General features: G+C 48.9%; 1 protein-coding gene across 3 annotated transcripts in view; it reads right to left on the bottom strand.

Annotated features, from left to right (window-relative positions):
• METTL17 (methyltransferase like 17) overlaps positions 1–21,853 on the bottom strand; it is a 480,739-nt gene that overhangs the window by 335,068 nt on the left and 123,818 nt on the right. For all 3 annotated transcript variants that reach the window (XM_069634026.1, XM_069634027.1, XM_069634028.1), the window contains exon 4: positions 11,963–12,059. In XM_069634026.1, the coding sequence (XP_069490127.1) occupies positions 11,963–12,059 (97 nt within the window). The remainder of the gene's footprint in view (positions 1–11,962; positions 12,060–21,853) is intronic.

Here is a 21,853-nt window from a genome sequence, read left to right as displayed (position 1 = left end):
ACCCATGGGTATCACTTTATTTCTGAAGTGGAAGAGTGGAGTAAGGGCTTTATTTGATTCCATACCCTAAAAGGAACAAGTTACTTACCTGTAACTGTTGTTCTCCAGCATGGGTCTGGCATGGATTCACATGCTCATGAATATTCCCCGTCGTCAGGCTGGGAATCCTCGGTAAAGAAAAATCAGTATCAGTTTCGTTTCTGATCTGTCTTTCGTAGTAGTAACCAATCACTGATCTCTGCGACATACTGACCACAGCCAATGACTGCCATCTCCCTAAGCCCTGCCTCTGGCAGTCGTCTTCAGATTTGGTAGCACGTGAAGTGGCAGTATGACCAAGTGAAGAGCCGCAGAGGGGTAGGCGGGAGGGTTCGCATGTGAAACCATGCCAGACCCATGCTGGAGAACAACAGTTACAGGTAAGTAACTTGTTCCTTCTCCAGCATGGGGTCTGGCATGGATTCACATGCTCATGAATAAAAGAATACATAGCAGTACACACATGCACAACCACGGGAGGTGGCAAAGGCTCAACATTAAGCATTACATCAAAACTTAACATTAAGCAATTCTTACCTCCACACCAGGCTCACCTTAGGCGAACAGGTTGCGCAGCACTGCTTGGCCGACCGTGGACTCCTCCCTGGAATCCCGATCGACGCAGTAGGATTTCGTGAAGGTGTGCGTCGACCTCCACGTAGCAGCCCTGCAGATGCCCAGTAAGGGCACACCAGATAGGAACGCCGTGGTAGCTGCGATCGCTCTGGTGGAATGGGCTCTCGGACGGCCAGGTAGCGGTCAGTTTGCCAACCGATGGCAGTACATGATACAGCCGGAGAGCCATCTGGAAATGGAAGCCTTCGAGAGAGCCTTCCCCTGATTGACAGGTCCAAAGTTCACAAAAAGTTGTGACGTCTTCCGAAAACACTTTGTGCGGTCCACGTAGAACTTCAGCGCTCTAGCCACATCCAGCGAGTGCAAAGCCCTTTCAGCCAGCGACGAAGGCGACGGGAAGAAAACAGGCAACACCAAGGGTTCGTTGAGGTGGAAGTCTGACGGCACCTTGGGCATGAAGGAGGGGTGCGTCCTGAGCACTACCCTCGTGTCGTGAAAAGTCAAGTACGGGGGCTTGCAGGAAAGGGCCTGGATCCCTCCCACCCGTCGTGCGGAGGTGATGGCCACAAGAAACGCTGTTTTCCACGACAAGAACTTCAACGGAGCCGAGTGCAGAGGCTCGAACGGAGGTCCCATGAGCTTGGTCGGCACCACGTTGAGCTCCCACGCCGGGGCCGGGGCCTTCACCGGCGGGAACAATCTGAACAGTCCCTTCATGACGTCTTTCACCAGATGATGAGACCACAAAGACGACCGTCCCGTGGTTCTGGTGTATCGGGAGATCGCAGCAAGATGAATCTTGATGGAAGCGTGCGCCAGTCCAGCCTTGGCCAGCGTCAGCAGGTACGGCAGTACTTGGGGAGCCGTAATCCGTAGAGGGTTAATCTTCTGTGCGTGGCACCAGACAGAGAACCTCTTCCATTTGTGTCCGTAGCACTTAAGAGTTGAGGACGCCCTGGCCTTTGCAAGAACCTCTCTGCAGTCGGCCGGTATGTCGTAACCTCCAAACTCTAACGCTGCAGGAGCCAGGCCTGCAAGTTCAGCGACTTCGGGTCGTGATGGAGGATGGCGCCTCCTTCCCTGGAGAGAAGATCCGCGTCCACTGGCAGTTTGATTGACGGGGACGCTGACAAGTCCAGAAGGTCCGGGAACCATATCTGCCTCGGCCACGCAGGTGCGACGAGGATCATCCTGCACCATGACCTCTTGAGCTGGTTGATGAGCCGGATCAGCAGCGGCAATGGAGGGAACGCATATAGGAACAGGCCCTCCCAGGGGAACGAGAAAGCATCGCCCATGCTCCTCAGCTGGGGAAACCTGCTGGCGAACCTCCGGCACTTGGAGTTCGTCGCCGTCGCAAACAGGTCGATCTGGGGTGTGCCCCACCGTCGGAAGAGGCGGTCCACTAGATCCTGTCGTAGTTCCCACTCGTGGCACGAGCGCAGCTCTCTGCTGAGCGAGTCGGCGATGGTGTTTTTTATTCCTGCCAGATGAAACGGCACCAGAAACATCCCTTGGGCAACGGCCCAATGCCACAGATCCTGTGCCTCCTTGGACAGGGCTGGGGATCTGGTACCGCCCTGCTTCCTGATGTAGAACATGGTGGTGGTGTTGTCGGTGAAGATCCTCACCACCTTGCCCTTGAGGGACGGAAGAAAGGGAGTGTTCGTCCTCCTTAAAGACATTCTGAAGCTGGCATCCAGGGCAGACCCTGAACAGCTTTCCGGGCGTCGAGCTTCCCTTCTCCTGGGCCATGCTCGAGAAGGGCCTGAGAAACTTCTGGAGTCCTCCAAAAGCGTGGCTCGACGAAATCTTCACCCTTGAGGGGCGTAGAAGAATCCGACACGGGTCCCCGGATAAAGAAACGGTGGAGCTTGAGGCTCTTTTGACCAAAAAAGAGAACATTTTCCTAAGAAAAAGCGTGAAAAAAAGCACTAACGCTCGAGAGCAATAGCACGAGGATCCCAACACTTGAACGTGCGGTAAAAATCTGAAGATGGCTGCCAGAGGCGGGGCTTAGGGAGATGGCAGTCATTGGCTGTGGTCAGTATGACGCAGAGATCAGTGATTGGTTACTACACGAAAGACAGATCAGAAACGAAACTGATACTGATTTTTCTTTATCGAGGATTCCCAGCCTGACGACGGGGAATATTCATGAGCATGTGAATCCATGCCAGACCCCATGCTGGAGAAAGAGCTAGCTGTAGGCTTAGGGCAACTGAGTTCAGGCATCCATACCAGAAAACTTCATCTTTTATCGCCTCATAATTATGGACCCATTTTTCATATGCGTTCATATATATCGAACCAAGTTTTGGGCAAAGTGTTAAAACGTGCCGAGTAGTTTCAAATACTCCAGTTACCTGACAGATTCTACAGGTCCTGGACTCTCGGGGAATTTTTAACCTTGGCCCAATGATAGTGAGAACCGGTAGCTGGTTCGTTCTCAATTGCAGGAGGAATCGTCTAACTTCAGGCGCCGGGGATAACAGTAGGTACACTTGGGGTCTTAGATATCTATGAGTGAACATGGGAGACTGCCTCATAACCTTTAAGTGTAGCTAGGTGATCTGTATTCATACACCAGTCCCACGTATTTAGCTTATCTTGAAAAGCTCTTTTCTGGTGGATAAATGGTAGATGTTTTAGCTTTTCATGAGGCCAGTCAATCTCCACGAACAATGATTCATTCAAATCTTTATATGACCCGCCCCTAGGGTGTTTTTCTAGGTCATAGCTTTGTCCTGCCAACTTGAGCAATTTACATCGAGGATTTGCTAAGGCTTTCAGATAGAAGGAACCTCGCGCACGCAGTGCCATCCCTCTAAGGGAAATTAGACCCAGTTCCAATCTCAGATATTGTACTGGGCAAGAAGGTCCCAGGCCAAAGACACTGCGCCAATAGTGTCCCTCTAGTGTATTCAACCACATCATGTCTTGCATTGCTAAGGCCTCCAAGCCATATAGCACTGCAGGAACAAAGCACTGCTGTTACAGCTTCATAATACCAGTCATACTAAAGCCTGCAGTCCCCTTGGCAAATCTGCAGGCCTGGAGGGTGAGCAGTTTAGCTCTCCTTTTTTGTTTCTAATAATGGCTTTGTAATCTGATAACGCCTTGAAATCCAGGTATTGCTCCACCACAGCAATAGTTCCCAAGTTGGTATCAATGCCAGATCGTCTAGGCCCTTTTCTTGCGATAGCCATTATTTTTGTTTTTTCCAGGTTTATGACCAATCCCAATTGTGCTGAATAGACCTGAAGTTCATTAAGTAGGTTCTTGATACCAGATAGAGTACGATCAAATAGGATCAGATCATCTGCATATAACATTCCCGAAATAGGTGTGTCCTTCAATTTCGGTGGGCAATTTGATTTCGATGCCATGCTGTCTAACAGGTCTGCTATATACAGATTATATAGCATACGAGCTGTTACGCAACCCTGCTCGACTCCTATATTAATACAGATCTCCTCCGATACCTCCCCCTGGTCGTTAAGGCGAACCCTTGTAGTAGTGTTACTATGCAGGGCTATCAAGATGTTTAATATCCAGCTAGGGTACTCCATTTCTTTTAGCTCAAGCCACAAAATGTCCCGCCCCACCAGGTCAAAGGCACTGGTGAAGTCTAAAAAGGTAATATAGAGTGTGGCATCCTTACAGCTCATGGTGTTGGACCCTGATGTTATGGATAGTGCCTGCCACTGGCCTAAAGCCTGTTTGTGCGTAGTGCAGGATCTGTCTTTCGTAACCCAATTTTCAATCTCTTTAAGGACCAAGGTGTTAAAGATTTTGCTACTAACATCCAGCACGAAGAGTTGGCAATAGTTGGCAGGTAGAGTTCTCTCCCCCTTTTTATAGACTGGTATTAATACAGACTTCTTCCAAGAGGAAGGAATTTGGCAGGATCTGCAGATCCTAGAATATAATGTAAGTAGTATCTGAGCCCAATTATGTGGGTCCTGCTTCAATACCGCATTGGCCAGGCCATTTGGTCCTGGGGCATTTGGAGATTTTAGATTCAAAATGGTCTGTTTTATGCATCTATAACTAAGGGGGAGTGGCCAGCTAAAAACCCCTATACTGCTTTGTGTGTGGGTCGTATACTCTCTATGGAATTTATTAGAGATATATTCAACCCATTTTTCACCCGAAATAGGATTCAGGACCTTCAGCTTCTGTTCCCCCCCCCCCGCCCGTGTCAGTATTTGCCAAATCTTGCAGCTATTTTTGCTACATAGGGCTTCAGCAAACCTTATAAATTGCTCATTATAGTAATCCATCCTACAGAGGGAGTCAAGTGCATATTCAGGAGCCCTTACCATTAGAACTAAACTAGCATCCGTTCTATGGTCTCACTGTACACTTGTGTACGCATTCTGAGCCTACTCTCAGTCCCTCCATCTTTAGAATGAACTAGCTGAGGTACCCGGCGTTGCCCGTGTCCGGATCGAGTGGTGTCTCATGTGACCTGGAGGATGTTTCTCTTGTCGGCAAGTCTTGCTTCAGTTTGCTCTGGCATCTCCTTTTCCCTGGAGAAAGTTGCTCTTGTCCTCTGGTCGGCAAGTCGTACTGCTGTTTGTTGTTGTGTTTCAGAAGCTCCTGATATTCGCTTTGCATCAGATGGAGCTTTTCCAAGTGATGTCCGTTTTTGTGCGGCATGTTTCAGTCACTTAATGGCTTCAGTGCATTTCAGAAAATGCACAAGAAAGATTGACTGTGCTCTCTTCTCGTGGATGAACTTAAGTAAACTGTAACCTTGCCATTTCTCATATTTGGAGTAGCGTGATAAAAACATGTATTCCCATTAAAAATGCTTTAATACAGTAGTAGAACAAGTTACTTTCTTACATGGTAACGTTCTTTCGATGGGATGGTCCGACGACGTATTCCATATCTATGACATGTAATCACCACAGCTGTGCTGCTTCGGAAACTTTTTTCGGCGTCTGCGTCCTGCGTCGATGCGCCGTCGTCGAGGACCTCCTCCGATGTCCAACGTCATCCGATGTGATAAGTAGGACGCACGACGCCCGTAGCCTCAGTTGTAATTTTTTCCCCCAGAACGTGTGACATTAGTCAACTGACAGTCGGACACAAAGCCTTGCGGAACGTAAGCTGCAATCGCAAAAGAAATTCTGCAGCGGGGAAGGCAGGGCGGGAGCGATATGGAATACGTCGTCGGACCATCCCATCCAAAGAACGTTACCAGGTAAGAAAGTAACTTGTTCTTCGAGGGGATTAGGTCCTCCGACGTATTCCATATCTATGACAGACTCCCAAAGCAGTACTAGAGCAAGGAGGAGGGAAAGATTTTAGAATCAAAATTTAGAATAGCCAATCAAATAGCAGAGCAAAGGACCGCCTTGCCAAAGGCCAGATCCTGTCCTCGGATGGAATCGAGGGAATAGTGACGTACAAATGTATGTACCGAAGCCCAGGTGGCTGCATCACAGATGTTGCGAATAGGAACACCCCTCTGCAGGGTAGTAGATGCAGCCATACCCCTGGTAGAATGGGCCCGCAAGCCAGCCGGTGGGTCCTTACCCGCCAAGCGGTAACACTCCGGAATGGCCAAAATAATCCAGCGAGACAGTCTGTTTCGTCACAGCTTGCCCCAAACGCTTTCCAGCGTAACCAATAAAGAGTTGATCGTCCACTCTGACCAGGGACATGCGTGAAACATAAAAGCTTAAAGATCTCCTAGGATCAAGCCTATGGAGCCTCTCCTCTTCCTTACCAGGATGCGGAGGAGGATAGAATGCCAGAAGAACAACCTTCTGGGCCAAATGAAATTCCGTCACTACCTGCGGAAGAAAATTTGGACGAACTCTAAGGACAACCCTGTCCTTGTGAAATACAGTGAAGGGTGGCTTAACTGAAAGTGCCTGTAACTCACTCACTCTGCGAGCGGAAGTAACCGCAACTAAAGAGTTAACAGCCTTAAAGGGCAAGAATGTAAAGGCTCAAACGGAGCACCCATAAGAAACTTAAGAACAAGGTTTAAATCCCAACCGGGCACCAGGAAAGGTGACGGAGGGAACACATTAGTGAGCCCTTTCAGAAACTGTGAAATTAAAGGGATTTTAAAGTAAGAACACTCTTCAGACGAGCGCTTAAAGATGGACAGCGCCGCCAGGTAACCTTTAATGGTACCCACTTGCAAGCCCCTGTGGGCCAAAGAAAGTAAAAAGGACAGAACCATGGGGATGTCACATGCAAAAGGATCCACATTCTGCACTCTGCACCAGTCGCAGAACTTAGGCCAACGGCAACGGTACAGAGACTTTGTTGCTGGCCTTCGGGCCGAAAGCAACACCTCCATCACGTCTTCAGGGAGGTCCCAATCCTTATACCTCAACCTTTCAGAAGCCAAGCGTGAAGGTTGAGGGATCTGACCTCTGGATGGAGTACCTGAACCCCTCCCGTGAGAGCAGATCGTCTTGGTAGGGAAGACGACGTGGAGGGCAGATGGACAAGTCGAGGAGGTCCGGGTACCACGTCCTCCGAGCCCACACCGGAGCAATGAGGATCATCCGGGAACCAAACTTCTGTAACCTCCGCAGCACTTGCGGGATGACGGGGACTGGAGGAAACGCGTACAGCAGCGGGAATGACCACTCCACCACGAACGCATCTCCTAAGGCTCCTTTTGGAGGAAATTCCCGCAAGCAAAACCTTTCGCACTTCCGGTTGACACTGGAGGCGAAGAGACCCACTTGAGGGGTCCCCCAAAGGGCGAAGATCTCCAGGAGAATCTCCTGAACCAACTCCCACTCGTGGGAGATCGCGCTCTGCCTGCTCAGAGCGTCCGCCGTCACGTTTTCGTCTCCGGCCAGATGAACTGCCGGGATCGAAACTTCCTGCTGGATGGCCCAGAACTCAAGCTGCATCGCCTCCCTGCACAGAGGAAGTGACCCTGCCCCCCCTTTTTGTTGAGGTAGTGCATGGCCACTGTGTTGTCTGTCAGGATCAGGACACTCTTTCCTCGCACAGTCAGCAGAAAAGCCTTCAGGGCTAGCCTGACGGCCCTCAGCTCCAACAGATTGATATGGAGTCTGGACTCCGACAGAGACCAACGAGCGCTGACTGTCAGCCCGTTGGCATGAGCTCCCCATCCCATGAGGGATGCATCCATCATGATCGTCACCTCCGGCCAGGGAAGCCAAAATGGAGCCCCCTTCATCAAGTTGCCTTCGACGGCCCACCACAGAGGGTCCCGGGCGACCGAGGGCGGCACCTGAACCGGGTCCGACATTCTGCCGGAGGACTGAGACCATTGCGTCTTGAGTGCCCACTGCAAAGATCTCATCCGCAGGCGAGCCTCTGGCACCAGAAGAATGCAGGATACCATGAGGCCGAGCAACCTCAAGAACTCGAACGCTGGGAGCGTCTGGGCATGCTGAAACTTGTGCACCATCTGCTGAATGTGAAGAGCCCTCACCTGAGGAAGAAAACACTGCCCCAGGGACGTGTCGAGCACTGCTCCAATGTACTGGAGCCGCTGTGTTGGCGTCAAATGGGACTTCTTTAAATTGAGGGAGAAGCCCAGCCTGTGAAGGGAGTGGCAGGTGACGGACAGATGATCCAGGACTTACTCGGGAGAGCTCCCCCTGATCAACCAATCGTCCAGGTAGGGGTAGACGTGAATCCCCCCTTGCCTGAGATGCGCTGCCACCACCACCATGAGCTTGGTGAAAACCCTTGGGGCGGAGGTCAATCCGAACGGCAGGACCCGAAACTGAAAGTGCGAGTCGCCAACCGCGAACCTCAGGTACTTCTTGTGCTTGGGATGGATCGGCACATGGAAGTAAGCATCCTTGAGGTCGAGTGACACCAACCAGTCCTGAAGCTGAAGGGCCTGGAGGACTTGAGAGAGAGTAACCATCTTGAACTTGTTCTTCCTGAGGAGTTTGTTCAAACCGCGCAAGTCCATGATGGGTCTCAATCCCCCGTCTTTCTTCGAAATCAAAAAATAAGGGGAATACCATCCCTTGTTCCTTTCCGCTACATGCACCAGTTCTATGGCACCTTTCTCCAGCAGGGCTTGAATTTCCTGCGCAAGGAGCGGATCCGGACTCTGCAAAGAGAGGTTCCCCGGTGGATTGTCGCGAGGCCTGTGCCGAAAGGGAAGACAGTAGCCGTGGGTTATGATCTCCAGAACCCACACATCTGAAGTAATGGCTTGCCACTCTACAAGATGCTGCGCCAGCCTTCCCCCAACCGGCGAACCATGGGACATGGTCTCATGACTGAGTGGGAGCGGCTGCGGCGTTACCTGAGGGCAAAGAGGCAACTGCCCGAGCGGCCTTGGCACCACGGGTACCCTGTCGTCCACCTCTGGTACCCCTGCGTTGGCCTCTGATTGCCAGCTCCTCTCGCTTTACTGAAGGACGAGTAATAGCGAAAGGAACCACCCCTCCACTGCTGTCCCCTAGGACGAAAAGGCGGAGGTTGGCGAACTGCAGCACCCAACGACTTCGCTGCAGCTTTTGAGGTCTGCAACCTCTCAAGGCTCTCGTCAGCCTTGCTGCCAAAAAGGTGTTCACCGTCAAAGGGCATGTTGAGGAGCCGGGACTGCACATCAGGAGCAAACCCCGACTTCCGCAACCACGCAAACTTGCGTATCACGGTGCTCGCCGCCATGGACCTACTGACGCATTCAGCTAAGTCCAAACCCGACTGAACGGACTCACATGGCATCCTTACCATCCTGGACCATAGCAAGGAAACCATCCCGTTCGTCCCCTTCGGGAATATGTTCAGCCGCTAACGCAACAGTTCCACAGAGTGTGTGTGAAACGAGACAAGGCACAAATGGAGTTGGCCGCCTGAAGTGCCATACCACCAGAAGAAAACACTTTCTTCGCCCAGCCATCAAAACGTTTGTCGTCCCTATCAGGAGGGATGGTAGGGTACGACGCCTGCTTTGCCGGGGCTGTGGCCGCCTGCACCACCAAATTCTCCGGAGTGGGGTGCCTGGTCAAGTAGCAGGGGTCGCTACTGGCTGGACAGTATTTTCGCGACAAGGACCTGTCCACCGCCGGGAGACTCTCCGGAGCAGACCAAGCCACTGCCACCCTTCTCTGTAAAGCCATATGGAACGGCAGTACCGGGTCAGTTGGGGGACCAACATCAAGGATGTCCGTTAGATCATCCGGCACAAACTCCCCTGGGGGAGCAGACCATCCCAAGTACTCAGAAACCCTAGCCATAAGGCGCCGGTACGAGGAATCGGCATGAAAGCCAGGCTCAGGCCTACAAAACTCCACCTCCGGAGAGGTGTCCAGTCCACTGGCATCATGCAGTGACTGCCTCAAATCGTCAAACTGACTATGGCCCGAGACAATTTCATCTGGAACCTGACTAGGAACCAGGCCATCAGAATCCTCATCCGCCTCTGAAATATATTCCAGGTGGCGAAAAGAAGGCACCCGAGAGTGCTTGCTCTTAACCAGAGGCTTCCTAGGGGGTTCCCCCGTGCCACGGGGTACCTCCGACACGAAAGGCGTCGATGGCGTCGAGCGAATCGGCGTCGAGAGAACAGGCATCGGCGCAGAGAGGATGGGCGTCGACATCGAGTAAATCGGCGTCGACGTCAGATGCAGCCCCGCCAGCATCGGTCGCGTCGACACAGCCCTCAAAGCCGGAGCCCCGAGCGTGTCCTTCGATGACCTGAGCGTCGACGGCTTCCTCAGAGCCAGAGCCTCGAGAAAGCCTGTTGACACCCTTGACGCCTCAGACGTCGATGTCTTCCTCGAAGACCTCACAGGTGCACACGGTCTCGAACGTGTCGAGGACCGGGACCTGGAACGGGTACGTCGAGAACGAGTCTCCTTGTCTGAACAGGACCTCTGCCGTGACTCGCGCCGACCACTCTTGCGAGCGGTGTCTCTCGACCTCTCACGACTGACCCCACTTGGGGGCGCAGACGGCTTAGTACCCTGCGACTCGAGAATCACCAGCATTTTCTTTCCGAAGGAAGCCCATTCCTCCGGCGTCGCACGGCTGGTGGGGTAAGCGACGTGCCGGGCAGAGTCCTCCGAAGAGGACCTGGAAGACGACTGGTGTCGGCGCTTCCGAGGATGCCTCGAAGAGGCTGAGGAGCGGCGAGACCGACTCCTAGAAGGAGACCCACGAGACTTCCGACGATGACGCGGAGAGTCACCTCTCGAATCATCCGTCGAAAGCCCCGCAGACTTCGACTTCCGGGGCTTGGACACCCGACCTACCGACAACTTCTCCTTACGTTCGCGTAAGGCTTTGGACGTGAGCGACTGGCAGTCGATACAGTCATCCGTGTCATGGGCCTCCCAGAGGCACCAGAGGCAGGAGTCGTGCGAGTCCGTCACCGACATCTTGGACCCACACTAACGCACTACTTGAAGCCCGGACGCGGGGTCGAAGACTAAGTAGTAGACCGAGAGTCACGAAGCAACACGTTCGTGGAAAAAACTGAACTGAGGCTACGGGCGTCGTGCGTCCTACTTATCACATGGGATGACGTCGGACGAGGTCCTCGACGACGGCGCATCGACGTCATCGACGCAGAAAAAAGTTTCCGAAGCAGCGCAGCTGTGGTGATTACATGTCATAGATATGGAATACGTCGGAGGACCCAATCCCCTCGAAATACATTTTAAAGGAATAACCAACATATCGAACATTTTGCTACAGACACTTAAATTTTGCCTCCTAGTACCTACTGTAGTGAATCGGGGTGAGCATCAGTAAATGAGGGTGTCTACAGAGTAAATTATTTGCATCCAAACAGACTACAATCTTGCCCCAGACAAATGAGGAATCCATGCAAAATTTGGTAGACGTGGGTTCAACGGTGTGGATTTGTATAGCTGGACAAACATACACATACATTTAGCTTTATGTATATATAAAGATGCACCATTTCCCACTCCGCCTTGCTCTATTCAACAATCCCCACATATTATGTGTGTACTTTAACATGCTATCCGACAACTTGTTTATCCTCTTGATCTGAGCCAGCATATCCTCGAGGCTTGGGGCCTCACTCAGTGCCATCCTCTCATTGTGCCATACCTCTGCCATCACTCATTCTACATCTGTGTCATGCCCCTACATCTCCGTCCCACAGTCCTCCATGCATTGTGTTACTCTCCTCTTTTGTGCCAGCCATGGTACATCCCCATTAGAGAGTATCCCATTCCTCTCTGCACAATGTCCCTCGCTAAGTCAGAGTACAACATACCTAATTAATGTGGAACGACACAGGTGTGTGCATCTTTTTGCTAGTGGTCATGTTACGGATAGAAGATTTTTTATTACCAACCGTAGTAGTATTGTGGCTCTCGGTGGCTATGCTTACATGAGCTGCTGCCAGTGGTAGATTTTGCCCCGCAGAGCAGCCATCACTCTTCTCTTTAGCTCTTCTTCCAGGGCTTCCTCATTCTTGTCCTGTAAGACTAACACCATATTGGAGAAATTAAAGTGATCAATCTTGGATCATGACTCCATCATTAGTGACATAAAAGTAAATTCTCCAATACAAAATTGCATAATGGTACCATTATCGGGGTCTAGAATCAGTCCGCACAGCCACGCACTTCCTAAGATGATGGGTGGGGCAGTTAGTTCCAAGATCATGGCCACCAGCATCAAAGCATCACATGGACAGTGTAATCCTAGCAGTTTTGCCATGGTTGATTGCATTTTACAGTTAAAGGTACCAATGCAGTAAATAAGTTGGACCCTACATACTAAGCAATCACTCAAGTTACAAAAATGTCTAAGGATTATTATACAGTAACAACAGAAGACATTCTGATTTCTGTGCACTACTGTGCACAGATGTCTTTTTACTAGATCTATTACTAACTGTGTCAATCAGCCCAGAAGGGTGGTTGCATGTAGAGGGGCGGTTTGCCAGTTAAGAGATAAAGCATTACAGACTGGGGGACTTGAGGAAGGGCAACTGTGACAGGGCCAGAGTTCTGCCCCTCTCAGGTAGGGGCCCCTTTCGGAGTGGTGTTAGACCAACCAGGTTTTATGCCAGAGGCAGGCACACCTCAACTCTGTAGTAGGACTGGGAGTTGGAAGGACCCCAGTTCCTAACCCTTCCCACTGTGCCCATTTGCTGGACAAGAGTACTACTGTATCAGTGCATGCCTGCACAGCACAATTCTGGCAAGTGTCCCACAATGTCAGCAGCTGTCAAAACGGGGATACCAGCGGACAACCAGAGAGGGAGAGAGTCGAGCGACGAGCAGAAAGAACCACACAGCACCCCAAATGCAAGCCACTACGCTACCCACTTCAGTTAAAATATCAGCGTGACTCGATCCCTCCGGGAAACATTATACTCACCTGTGTGGGGGTTAGTGAGCAGCACACGCGTCGAACAGGCTTCATCTACAAGCCAGGAAGAACTCACATGAAGCGGGACGTGAACTGCTTCATGCTACCATTGCCAAGGACATTGGGACCCATGTATGAAAACGGGACAGGGCTTAAGACCCCTTTTTTAATCGTTGGGTGGTTGCAACACCTCACCTAGGGAATGGAGAGGTGTCAGTTGGCCTGGGAATCCAGCTGAGGCAGAGCGCCAATAGAAGGGTGAGGCTATAAAGGAGGAGAGGAAGCAGGAAGGTGTGGGTTGGTCAGCGAGGGCAAGGGAGGATCAGGAGGACTGGGGAAGTGAAAGGAAGACAACTGTTGCAGAAGGTTTGGGTGGTGAGGGGAGTAGTGGCAGTAGTGTTATGAGGAGCGTAGAGAGGGGAGGAGTAGTAGTGTGCAGAGGAGAGAGAAGTAGTAGGGAGTAAGATCGGAGGGTGGAGGTAGATAGTGAGGAAGAGAACCAGCAGAGGGAAAGAAGGTTTATCATGAAGGAGAGACTGTGGGTGGAGTAGGAAAGGGGGGGGCAGTAGTAGGAGAATAGGCAGAGAGTGATAGAAAGACCTAAAGCATTGGAGGATACGATATGCCGCCCGGGAGTCTGAAAGGCCCAAAACCCTTAAATTCCCTCTTGGGGAACGTGATGAATCCAAGGACGTCATCACTTCTTTCTCTAGGAGAACTCTCTTCCCCCATGTGGCCTGGGGATGGCAGCTGCTACCGGATCCTGACCCTGGGGGTGGCTATATGGGGGGAGGGCCACATGGGGGGGGAGGTAGCTCTCAGGGAAACCCGATATCAACAGAGGCAATCACATATCCTCCTTTTCCCCGTAAAGGGTGCTTCCCCAGTCCCCCATGCATTAACACCATGTTGTTACCCACAATTCTCATCTCAGAAGAAGAATGGGGTCAATTGAGTGTCTGGTCATCAAATTCCCAGTACAAAGACTATGCAAGCCAATTGAAAGGAAGAGGCAAGGGTTGATAAGGACTACTCCCCAGGTAACCCAATGTTCATCTCCCTCAAGTTATTTAAAACCTGATTTGCCATCTAAGACTATTGGAAATCCTTTTTCCCATTAATTGCCAAACTTCCCTTTTAAAATCATTGGAAACATTACTGCAACACCTGCACGTAAATCATACAACTCACCCTCAAAAGGCATTTCTTCAAACTCTACCTATAAGATAACACAAGTGGACTCTCCTCTTTCTAAAACTAAAACCACTGCTACGAGGAAGGAGCTGATTAACGAGGATCATAAAAAGCCAGGAACATATGCTGCCTTCTAGTTGTTGCGAGCACCTGACTGCAGGCGGGACATTTAAAACAGAGAGATCAGCTGAGTAGAGAGACCTGAAGGAAAGACGTCGATCCACTTGGTTCTGACAGAAGGACTGCCGGCCAGAAGCGAAGTACGTGGAGCCAGCCGGCTCAGGAGAGGAACAGGAGGAAGAAAACTGGCCAGCTCAGTAAACTGCTGGAACACCGAAGTGACGTAGACCGTGTTCCAAGGTGCAACTGTACCAAAGATAAGCCTCCCCACTACTGGAGTCCAGAAAGACATGTGGCAGCAGACTAGTAAGATACGCGAGCAGGATGGGAACCGTGCAGCAGAGGTTGCGAGCACCAGAGAGGACACTGGGACGCCCGTAAGCGGTTTACCATGGGAGACGCCATCTCCATTGCAACAACCCCATTAGTCCGCCCGAGGAAAGAAGGAACACCACGGCATGCAAACCATGGTACCGAAAAGAAACCAAAGTGAATGTAATGAACAAAACGGAAAGAAATGTGCCATATAATTTTAAGAAACCAAACCATATGTGAAAAACCTGGTGTTTCACGACTCAGTCTCCGGGGATCCCTTATTCAGGTGGGCAGAGAAGGGCCATCTCTATTGGATCCCGACCCTGGGGGTGGACAAGCAAGGGACGATCACCTGGGTAGGAGGTTCTCGGGGAGGAGACACCGGATGGTGAGACATGGTATCCCCATTTCCTGAAAGTTATTTACCCCATAGTACCTCAACTTTATGGGACACTACAACTCCCATAAATCTCCGCCTTTCCTTATTAGCCCAACTACAGAGACGAGGAAAAGCAGACAGACTATGAAGATTACCACTAGTAACATGTACTGGCCTTGTCCCACTTATAGGATCAGGCACTCAGTCACAATCACACACACCTGAAACTCATGGATCGCTTTCCAAACTATTAAAGTGGAGTAGAGAAAGACAGGGAGAGCGAGACAGGGGCCAAGAAGGAAGGCAAGCTGGATAAAGAGATGGAGGAGCAGCTGAGAGAGAGCTGCCAAGAACCAGGTTAAGTAGAACGGGACGCTGACAGGCTGCGAGTTGAGGTAGGAAACAGCGTGGCGAGGGAGTAGTGTCTCCAAGAAGCAAGGAGAGTTCAGAGAAGGGAGCTGAGGGGCTGGCTAGTCCCTTTCCTCATGCACCAGCAAACTGCTTGTCTCCTCCCCTGGGCCGTAAGGCCGCCTGGGAGTGCCTCAGGGGCAGGTGGGCAAGACCCTGACAGACAAGCTAAAAGTAAAAGGATGCGCAAAACCAATCACAACCAGCGAGTTCAAAGAAAGGGAGTGCCCGCTTTGCGATACGTGCGATTGTGGCAGGCTGTAGTGTTACACGCAAGGCTACACATTGAAGGATAAGGACAATGAACTGAAAGCTTGAATGTATTTGGTTGGTGAGGGAGCCAATGAGAAACAAAGGAACAGAACGATGCCGTGTGAGAAGGCACGTTGTTAAACACTTCTTGAAAGATATCAGAACAGTGAATAATGAAAGCAAAATGTGCTGGAAGCCATTGAAGGGAAGGGCAAGAGGGATAGAGTGTGTAGAGATCCCGAAAGGCTAAAGTGAATGGATATTTGTGTGAAACAAGCAACAGAGTGGCCGTGGGCCCGTCCTCATGAACTATATGCTTTTGTGAAATAGTCAAACAATGCTTTATTCTGCAAATGTTGCCATCAGCACACAGAATTCATTACATAATTTGCATAAGAGAATAAAACAGCCTTCAGGATTGTTCACATAAAATACCATAAAAGAACAATGGATATTAAAAATACAATTAAAGCTTGGATACAATCTTCGTGCATAACCAAGTGCGATAAATATGTAATGAAAAAATAAATATCATTAGTTGATGCAGTGGACCGACATAGGACAACCGCTTCTCGGCGCTTCCAACGCGTTCTCTTAAACTCTCATAAGCAGTGGAATTAAATATATTTTCCATAAAACACAATAGCATTTGCAAAATAACACAAAATGCATTACTGACGGCTGGTCAAACTAATGAAGAACCCTCCCCCTACGCCCCCCCCCATTCAACCACAAGTGAATGCTGCTACCTGTAAAGTGCCCTTTCTAAATTTAATTAACAGGGTTCGAGCAGAGGCAGAGGCAATAAAAACCAGATAAAGTTCTCCTTCCAAAATAGGCTTCAAGAGGAGGTAATCCTGTCCAAACTGGTAACCTGTTCCAAAACTGTCGCTTCTACTTCCAACCCCAGTTGTGTTGCCCCAAACTTCCTTGGCCGAAACACTATTACCTTGGTCTTACTCCTGTTCAGGGTTAAGCCCAACTGGGAGCACTCAAACAAAACGCTCCAAGCTTTGTTTGATACCCATTGGGGATACAGCGAACAAAACAGTGTCATCAGCAAAAGTCAGGGCTGGGAAAATCTCAATGCCTAGTTTTGGCGAATCCAGGTTTGCACCCTGGATATCTGCCAACAAGGCCAGAATGATCTTGTTGATGTAAAGAGTAAACGAAGTGGGGCAAGAACAAAGCCTTGCCGCATGCCTCTTAACTGGGAACTGGTTTGTGGTCTCTCCTGCTGGACTCCATCTCACCACAGGAGTATTACAGGAATAGAATTGAATGATCACTGCCACCAGATGATGTGGGAGCCCATGCTTCAACAGAACCTGCCAAAGCAGTTCCCTAGGAACCCTATCGAAAGCAGTCTGGAGATCTATGAATACTGCGTAGACTTGCATCTTTTTTAGGCCATGGTATTTCTGGAGGATCATATGGAGGCGAATGCACTGGTCCACTGTACTCATCCCCTGGTGAAACTCAGCTTGGAGGTGGGAGATAAGGCCCTTAGATTCCACACACTCCTGCAATTGCTAGAGGATAACCTTAGCGAAGATTTGCCCCCCAACACGTCAAAGAGCGAAATGAGCCTATAATTACTTGGTTGGTCCCGCCCCCCCTTCTTATATATGGGTAGAATCTCACACAACGCCAGGATACAGGGACCTTATTAAGGTTAACCACTGATTGGAAAAGATTGGTTAGTACTGGCACCCAAATATCTGGCTCATCTTTCCAAAGATCAATCGGTACCCAGCCGGCACCAGAGGCCTTTTTGCCCTTCACGCTCAACACGTTACTTCTCACCGCAGGCAAAGTACTAACAGGGTAGACCCCTGTTAATCAGCAGCTCGACCACTGGACGCTTCAAGGCTGTTCTAAAGGGACTGTCAGAGGGCACCCTTACATCATACAACCCACCAAAATAGAGGAACCATTCTTCCTCGGTTATCATACAGTGAAGATCATTATAGATTCTTTCCGCTCGGAGACCAATGACCAAAAGGGCTTAGTATCCTTAGCAATAGAAGCTCTTTGAAGTTTGTTCCATTTGCCCTTGAGGAATGCAAAAGTTTCACAACACTCTTGTATCTGTTCCTCAGGTGGTGGAAACCATCTTTGTTTGCCATTCCCAGTTTACACAGAAGTGACAGTAATGCCTCCTTGGCCAGTCGATAATCAGAGTGAAACCAGGGAGAAATCAAGAGCTTCTGCTTGTAAGCAGGTTTTAACTTCGAAAACCATGCGTTAAGCTCAGAAGTTAATTGGTCAAATTCGGATAGGATCTCTCCATCCCCACAGTTGGATTGGCGTATGTTTTCGATGAAGGGGAAAATGGACAAACTTTAGGGCTTTGAACCCGTTGTCAAAATACGGTCCCAGTTAACTGTACGTCTAGCGTTCCCGACTATTCCAATTGGTACAACAGCTTCATTATTCACCTGTTTTTTGCACACACCTTCTCAGTCCAATTGAAAATGGTTTATGATCACCAAATAGGTACTCCAAGATACCAAACTCCTCTACTTCCTCCCAGTCACTCAACTCAATCCAGATGTAGTCAATCCTGGAAGAGCATTGAGGGCCGGAAACACTATCCTTTCCAGGTCTATCCTCCATGTGCCGACCATTTCACGCCCTCAGGTCCAGCCCGCATAATAACCGGGCTCAATCCACGATGTCTGTATCGCCCTCGTGGGATAGCTAGCCTCCAAAGACGGATTTTCCCAAACAGCTTCCACATCGTCCAACAGCCCCTCAAAATATACTGTGAAATAAGGAACAGAGAGGCAGAGGGTCCGCTCTACGCAAAATGCAAGAAGCACGGTGGTCACGCATAGGGATGAGAATACTGTGTGCTTGTGAAGGTGTCCGACAGATTAACATTTGTGAAGTACAAAGGTTGGGGAAGGGATTTCTCCCTGATGCTCCATGAAGCACAGCTGTTTAGCTGGAAAGTATTTCAGCAATGTTTAATTGTTTGAAGACAGGCAAGGGGTGCCTGCGAAAGTAACTGGGAAGGAACTTTGGAATATCTGTGTGAAACCGGTTGAGGGAAGCCCGAAAGAATCCATTGAAAAAAACGGTAATGTATATTGAACGGACATTGAAGGAACTTTATGCATAATGAATGGACATTGAAATAGGGGAGGGAAGCCTAACAGATTTATAGGAAATCTTTGAACTGTGCATACTACCCACCTCGAAGGAACTTTGTAAGAACCGCATTGAACTGGACTTGGGGAAAGGAGTGGTGAGCAAATGTCAATGCGATTCTGACATTCTTTTGATACAATACATTTTCCCACACTTACTTATTGTGAAATGTGAGGGCAAGTATAGGTTTCTGACAGACTTTTTCCTTTGTTTGACTGACTGACTGACTGACGTAGACCATTTTATTTACTCTGATAGTCGAGACTACTCCCATTATAGAATTAGGGCCAGATAGGAAGCCTCCAAACCCAGTCAAATGTAATAAAGGTGTTTAAACTTGTATCTTTGTATCTGTGTCCATACTTGCGATACCATGCCTGCCTCACACATACAAGAAAGAGCAAGAGACTATTCAAGTTGAAAATGTGTGCGTTTATTTAAACAATGGTGCCAAAAGGAAACTAAAGCAAATTTGTTGAATGAGAGAACCCAAATACTTAAAGAAACCAACCAGTGTAAAAGGCGAGCCCTTGCAAGAGGAATTTCCAGGCAAGGTCAAACTGAACATGTTATATGAGCAAATCCGGATAGAAAGATATCAAGAGATATGTATAAAGTAACTCCGAGAACTGTTATTAAGTGGAGAGAAATTCAGGCAAAGGGAATTATCCTCTGTAGCTGTGAGCTATATTTACTTGGAACTTGTGTTAAATTAACATTAAGGCTAACAACCTTTCCCATTCATTCTAGAGTTGATTTTAGAATGCGAGTGTCAGAATAGTACTTCTTGTTTTGGGCATTCTGACAAAGGACCGACCCATTCGTTTTGTTTTGTTAGGGAAAATACTTCTCAGAGCAGGAACACAGATGTTTTTCCAAACCCATTTTGTTTAATAAAACTCTAAGGCCAAAAACATGAATCCACTGTGTCCGAGTTTTATTCCTGACGCTACACAGGAATCTTCGAGTAGGGACCCTCTGGACTTTTCCTGAGGAAGTTTAGATAGATAAGGCATTTTCCTTTAGGCCTTCATCTTGAGTTAATCAGCTTCAGATAGTAGGGTTTACCGATTTAGTGGCCATCCTGGGGTTAAGGGACATGTGGGTTAAGGAGGCAATACCTGTTTCTAGATGAGAGAAAGCAAGCAAAGGCGCTTAGAGAGCCCCTTGACTACAAAGACAATACAAATGCTTAAAATGTCTTTTGGAGTCGATTTGTTTTTGAGGCCATTTGTGACAACCTGGGCTAAGCAATCAGGAGGGATTGAAGAATGACAACTCTGGGAGCGGGCAAGGAATCACAACCCAGGGTGGTAGGACGGAGAAGAACAAAAGCCTGGAAAGAGAAGGATAGCCCTGGATAAGGTGTGGGGGGGGGGGGGCTTTCAGGTTGGGATGAGTGGGGAGAAACAGCTCTGTGTTGGTGGGGAAGCTAGGCATATGGGGGCATAGAAGGGAAAGAAGGAGAATTTGCTATTTTTGTTTGTACAGTTGGTGTGATAATGTGGGTTATTTTGAGGTATTGAATAAGCCTGGACAAATACATCCATCCAAACACTGAATTGCCCCAATTTTCACTGTATCCAGAATTCGCCAGAATTAATATATTTAGCTGACTGGTAAAGATTATTATTAAGCTCACGAACATTTCATGCCAATAAATTCTTCTATAAATAGTGCGTTGAGAGGTTATGCCCTATCCTGCCACCACATGTTCAAAGCAAACATAAAATGAATGGGAAGAAATAAGGTCAGTATCTGTCCCGCCGGGGGGATGTCCAAAAATAACCAAGTGCCATTGGATTAATGGTAATGGCTAGCATCTCCCTCTTTTCAGAAGCCATTTAGGGGTCATACGTTTGTTGGCAAACATAAATGTGGTATTTGGAAATACTGGATGTTTTATCACTCTGCCAAACTAAGAGTTACATTACTGAAATGCTCCATGTGTGTTTGCGTATGTGTGGAGGAAACGTTCTCCCAGCAAATCCATTACCGGTTGAGATTGCTGCACAAGTAATCCCGCATGGATTAATATGGCATTTCACCATAGAATCCTGTTGGACTCCAAAATGAGGAACTATTGAAGGGCCCGCTTGACTTCGAATCAGATGGTACCTTGCTGATAAATACTCTTAAAACTTGCGGCAAGAGCAACACTATTAATAAGGCCCTTACTGTTGAGATATGTATTAATTCCTTCCCTAGACCACCACCCCTCCCCCCGGCTACCAAACGAATGATGGTGCAATACAACACAACTAAATAGGACAGAAGTCATAGTAAAGGTCTGCATCATAAATGCTTGACAAGTGACTGACTCTCAGCCCTACTGCTGTTTGAGGCATTGACGTGCAGCCAAGGATTCTTCCCATTACAGAAGCATTAATCTGAGAGGTGCATATGAATGCAAACTCTGAAGGATGAAGCTTTGCACAGACCTAATGCAGGACTCACTCTTCCCTCAATCCCTAATAGTATTTCCCGAGGTCCATGTTAGTTATGAATTCCCTATATTGTAATAATATAAAACTTGACAATACTTCATGCATCTGCCTCCAAATGATTGCAAGCAGACACTGGCTCTGCTCTGATCTGGCATGAAACCTTACAGCAACCTACTTCACCGGTACTACATTTTATCAGAAGGATGAAAGGTCCAGTCTTTCTTACCCGCGTTCTGACAAGGAACTTGCAGGTTACACAGGCTTTGCAGCACATGCATAAACTGACAGCCATTTTACTGCAGATTTTAATGTGCTGTCCTAGCTAGAAAATGTTCACAGTGGCACAGGACACCAGTTCCTCTTACTAATCCCTATCCAGCCTCCCAAACACCCCTCCGCTTCCTCTGAAATGTTCCCCATAGCCTTTGAAGGGAGTGTATGCATCTTCTCCCAGCCCCACTCCCAAGAATCAACACAAAGCTCAGACATCCTTCCTTAAAGATGTATGGCTTTTAACAGGAGATTCAAGCAGAGTTGGACTGGAAAAGAAACGTCTATAGGAAGCCACAAAGATACCCCAATCTCATTTGGAGATTCACATGAGCCCACTCATGACTTGAGAAACTTCGCC

Source organism: Ambystoma mexicanum, chromosome 13 (genome assembly GCF_040938575.1).
Source record: "Ambystoma mexicanum isolate Mex_15411 chromosome 13, UKY_AmexF1_1, whole genome shotgun sequence".
Classification (NCBI taxonomy): domain Eukaryota; kingdom Metazoa; phylum Chordata; class Amphibia; order Caudata; family Ambystomatidae; genus Ambystoma; species Ambystoma mexicanum.
The sequence above is the reverse complement of the archived record's forward strand: the minus strand, read 5'-3'. Positions and strand labels throughout refer to the sequence as shown.